The 5027-nt window shown below is 43.4% G+C and overlaps 1 protein-coding gene and 1 pseudogene across 3 annotated transcripts; one reads left to right on the forward strand and one right to left on the reverse strand.

Moving 5' to 3' along the window:
- Positions 1 to 1046: 1046 nt before the first annotated feature.
- On the forward strand, positions 1047 to 2265 carry LOC311138110 (selenide, water dikinase 1-like; the record flags this gene model as incomplete). Of its 2 annotated transcripts, XM_084172774.1 has the most annotated exons (2): positions 1047 to 1849; positions 2051 to 2265. In XM_084172774.1, the coding sequence occupies exons 1-2, from the start codon at positions 1093 to 1095 to the stop codon at positions 2263 to 2265; spliced, it is 972 nt and encodes a 323-aa protein (XP_084028900.1). In that variant the 5' UTR covers positions 1047 to 1092. The 2 variants fall into 2 exon arrangements, with proteins under 2 accessions (XP_084028900.1, XP_084028899.1); XM_084172773.1 differs by having other exon boundaries at positions 1047 to 2265.
- A 1215-nt stretch (positions 2266 to 3480) lies between these two features.
- Positions 3481 to 4743, reverse strand: LOC311138840 (putative nuclease HARBI1; annotated as a pseudogene). Its single transcript has 2 exons — positions 4064 to 4743; positions 3481 to 3488 (listed from the first exon to the last, which is right to left on the reverse strand). The product of its transcript is annotated as a putative nuclease HARBI1 (transcript).
- Between the last annotated feature and the right edge of the window lie 284 nt (positions 4744 to 5027).

Below are 5027 nucleotides of genomic sequence, written 5' to 3' on the forward strand. Positions count from 1 at the left end.
TTCTGCACGGTAGGGTCCTTCTGCAGGGCATGCAAACCTTAGTTGGCTGTGCATTCTGCTGGAAGCATGCATTGTTGAACCGGAACCGGAGGTATGGTCAATCCGTATAGGTCTCAAACGGCCGTGATCCTATGAACGTGTTGGGGCGATGAAACAACAGAGCCCCATTCAATGAAGGGAAACAAAGGGATGATTTGCATGTGGAGCTTGGCAAAAGGGGGCATGATTGTTAACATAATTGTAATCCAAACACAACCTTAATTTACTGGTTGTGACGCATTCAGGTTCCAAACTCCGTTTTTGACAAGACTGACTTCATGACCAAATCCCTATTTACACTTTGTAGTCAATTTTGACACTAGAATAAATGTTTCTGACTCATATCGATGCCACATAGGCCGTTTTCAAAGGGATTAGTTGTTTTTTAGGGGCAGTCATTCTGTAAAGCGGCAATCTTTAATTAAAACATTAACAAAGTGTTGTCCCCGCCACAGTTTCAATAAAAAGCTGAGGGATGGGGATGGAGAAATGCAACCACTCTCAAATCTATAGACTACGCTATGGATGCAAGGACTGACCAACCATTACATTTACTTTGTTTACAAACATTGTAGTAAAAAATTGATGGGGTACGACAGTTGAACTAAGCTCATGAAGCATTTAGACTTTATATTCTTCACGAATCACTGGGTACATATAATTAATTTATAAGTCAAAAAATGGATGCAGCAACTAACTATTTTTTTTGTAAGGGTACAGCCCTCTCTTTATCCCTCTGAGAGGTAGAGTCCTGCACGTGCCCGTTTTTTGGAGCTGCACCCCACTCGATAGCCGACCCACCTGCATAGAATTGTTCCGAGAGCCAATCCGTGACCTGACAAATAACTGACAAATGTCAATGACTCCAGAGTAGGCCCTACTAGGCTATTAGGCTTTTCCCATTCCCCGCATTAATGAATCTGTCTAAATCTGTTCAACAATCTGATAAAAGGAAACCATGCCATGAATTAAGAACAATATCTTCTTATTTTCACAAGACCCGCCGCTAAAGCAAAACCGGTTATTGACTGAGGTCCCAAAGTGTCTCCAGCCATGTCTGTCAGAGAGTCATTTAACCCAGAGAGCTACGAGCTAGACAAGAGCTTCAGACTCACACGCTTCACTGAGCTCAAAGGAACGGGCTGCAAGGTGCCCCAAGATGTGCTACAGAAGCTTCTAGAAGCCCTGCAGGAGAACCACTATCAAGAGGATGAACAGTTCCTTGGGGCCGTCATGCCCAGACTTGGCATTGGTATGGACACCTGTGTCATCCCCCTCAGACATGGGGGCCTTTCTCTAGTCCAGACGACAGACTACATCTACCCAATAGTGGACGACCCCTATATGATGGGGCGAATTGCGTGTGCCAATGTTCTAAGTGACCTGTACGCCATGGGAGTGACGGAATGTGGCAATATGTTGATGCTACTGGGGATCAGTAACAAACTGTCAGAAAAGGAGCAGGACAAGGTGATGCCTCTAATCATCCAGGGGTTCAAAGATGCATTGGAGGAAGCAGGCACATCTGTGATGGGGGGACAGACTGTTCTTAACCCCTGGGTGGTCCTGGGGTGGGTGGCCACCACCGTCTGTCAACCCAACGAGTTCATCATGCCAGACAACGCAGTGCCAGGAGATATGTTGATTCTCACCAAACCTCTGGGGACTCAGGTGGCTGTGGCAGTACACCAGTGGCTGGACATTCCTGACAAGTGGAATAAGATCAAGCTGGTGGTGACTCAAGAGGATGTAGAGCTAGCTTATCAGGAAGCTACGATGAACATGGCCTGGCTCAACAGGACAGCGGCGGGTCTGATGCACACCTTCAATGCTCACGCCGCCACTGACATCACTGACTTCGAGATTCTGGGCCACGCCCAGACATTGGCACGGCAACAGCGTAGCGAGGTCTCGTTCATCATTCACAACCTCCCTGTGCTCGCCAAGATGGCCGCTGTGTCCAAGGCCTGCGGGAACATGTTCATGCACGGCACCTGCCCCGAGACATCAGGGGATCTGTTGATCTGTCTTCCCAGGGAGCAGGCAGCTCATTTCTGTGCTGAGATCAAATCTCCTAAATACGGCGAAGGCCACCAGGCCTGGATCATCGGCATTGTGGAGAAGGGCAACCACACCGCCCGCATCATCGACAAACCACTAATCATCGAGGTCGCTCCTCAGCTCTCCACACAGAATGTCAACCCCACACCCAGCGCAACCTCATAATACCTCCCCCCTGCAATGCAGACCGGAACCACAGAACTCGGCCGAGTTTTTTTTTAGACTCATTCTAGAAAACCATCCTACAGTGCGTCAAATGTATACACGTACACTACCATTCGGAAGTTTGGGGTCACTTGGAGATGTCCTTGTTTTTGAAAGAAAAGCTCAATTGGTAGAGCATTGGTAGAGCATGGCGCTTGTAACGCCAGGGTAGTGGGTTCGATCCCCGGGACCACCCATACGTAAAAATATACGCACACAGGACTGTAAGTCGCTTTGGATAAAAGTGTCTGCTAAATGCAAAGCAGTACATTGAAAATGCTAATTGCATAGTAAAATAACCTTCTAATTAGCCTTCTTTCCAATTCCCAGAATCGAATAGACTATAAGCTTTATTTATTTAGTAGGCTATAGGCTACTCAAACGTTTACCAGCCACACAGGTTTAAACTTTATGGCGAGGTTTCGCGGACAGAAATTAATTTAAGTCAGGACTTAATTCTACTTAAATTAATCCAAATAAAAAAAATGGCTTTCTGAGACGTTGCTTAACTTCAGATTAATTAGTGCTAGACTAGGGAGTCCCAGACTAAGGTAACTAAGGTAAGGACTAACCAGTTCATCTTTGTGAAGCCTTATTAGATTAACGATGTGCACTTGGTGCTGACCTGAGGATGCTTAAAAAACCAGGGATGGGACACTAATACATAAGCATTGTGTGGAATTGGAGCAAGTCTCCTAAACCAAGCAATGAACGGAGGTAAAAGAAAACGTTCAAAGAATTTCAGTGACTGAAAAAACCTTCCTGAGAGAATTGTGTCAAACCACCCAATTATCGAGAACAAACAGCATGATTCATCGACAGAAAACAAGAAAAAGATTGCCTGGACTATCATTTGTAATGAATTAAACTCAAATGAAAAAGTAAACAAAAGGACGCAACAACAACTTCAGGTAAGATACTGTATTTATTGTTGGTTCCCTTTTACAAATCAGAGTCACTTTAAAATGTTAGTTTTCTAGTGTAACACAACACAGTGGGGCCTAAATGCATTTGTGTGACAGAAATGTAACACAAATAATATCATACATATAGTGCATTCAGAATCCATTTTAGAATAAGGCTGTAACGTAACAAATTGTGGAAAAAGTCAAGGGGTCTGAATACTTTCCGAATGCACTGTGATTACTAATATCATGTCGATATTGTCTTGTCTTTCTAAGGTCCTGTGGAAAAACATAAAAATCTACTTAAAGAAGACAAATGCTGTTGCTCATAGAGAGCAACTTCTCCCAACCATCCAAGAACAGTTTGGTGATGACCAATGCCTTTTCCAGCATGATGGAGCACCTTGCCATAAGGCAAAAGTGATAACTAAGTGGCTCGGGGAACAAAACATCGACATTTTGGGTCCATGGCCAGGAAACTCCCCAGACCTTAATCCCATTGAGAACTTGTGGTCGATCCTCAAGAGGCAGGTGGACAAACAAAACCCCACAAATTCTGACAAACTCCAAGCATTGATTATGCAAGAATTGGCTGCCATCAGTCAGGATGTGGCCCAGAAGTTAATTGAGAGTATGCCAGGGCGGATTGCAGAGGTCTTGAAAAATAAGGGTCTACACTGCAAATATTGACTCTTTGTATAAACTTCATGTAATTGTCAATAAAAGCCTTTGAAACTTATGGAATGCTTGTAATTATACTTCAGTATACCATAGTAACATCTGAGAAAAATATCTCATAACACTGAAGCAGCGAACTTTGTGAAGACTTTTAACTTTTGACCACGACTGTACACCTCTGGTACAGATATGAGCTTGGTTGTACCGTTGTTGCTCAGGTCCTATTGCATGAAGATAGGGGGTGAACAAGAAGTTGGTCTGTGTATACCCACTGTCACCAAGTATGATTCCACTATGTTGTCCTCCTTCAAGCTGAGCAGACAGAGGAGTTTTGGAAAATCCTTGAGTCTTGAGTGTTACCTTTCCAAAGTGCAACAATGTTGGAGAATGTTGGGAGTGCACACACTTTGTACATTTATTGAGAACCAGTTTTTAAGATTCCTGTACTCCTCAGCATCTGCTGTAGAGGGACACTTGATTGGAATATGACATCCATCTATACAGCCAATGACTCCAGGGAAGTTCCCATATTCATAGAACTCTACCTTGTAGTTGGCTTGGGCAGCAACATCAGGGAATTTGATGTAATTGTCTTTCAGTTCACATATAGCATTGCAGACTTTGTGGACCATTTCTGCATACAGTCGGTTCACTTACACCACACAAGAGAGTCAGATGAAAGCCTTGGCTCAAGCAAACAAATTATGTCAGCTGCATTTTCTTTGTACATACGGAAATGGTCACGGAAATTGATTTAATCAAAATCATTCAGTGGGTTGCTCCTGTCTATAACCCCCCTTCTGTCTGGCCTTTGTGGTACTCTTTGATCATCATTGAAATAGTCCAGGTAATCCATTTTCCTCCATTCCCAAGGTCAACCAAGCCTTCACTTAGATCTAAATTAACTCTAATCGTCCTTCTGGAAATCAGACTTTTAAAATCTAGACTATGGCAAATCTGAGACTATTTTACACCATCTCTGAGAAATGCAATTTCAGTGCTATTTAGTCTAGGATTATGCTTAATCTGTGTCCGCGAAACCGCCCCTAAATGGCCTGCGTATGGTCTAAATTAACCACTAAGCCTGAATTAACATAATAATTAACTGATAATTAACAGAATTATCTTAAATAAATACCT

This window comes from Coregonus lavaretus, assembly GCF_964263955.1.
Source record: "Coregonus lavaretus genome assembly, chromosome: 12".
NCBI classification, from domain to species: Eukaryota; Metazoa; Chordata; class Actinopteri; order Salmoniformes; family Salmonidae; genus Coregonus; species Coregonus lavaretus.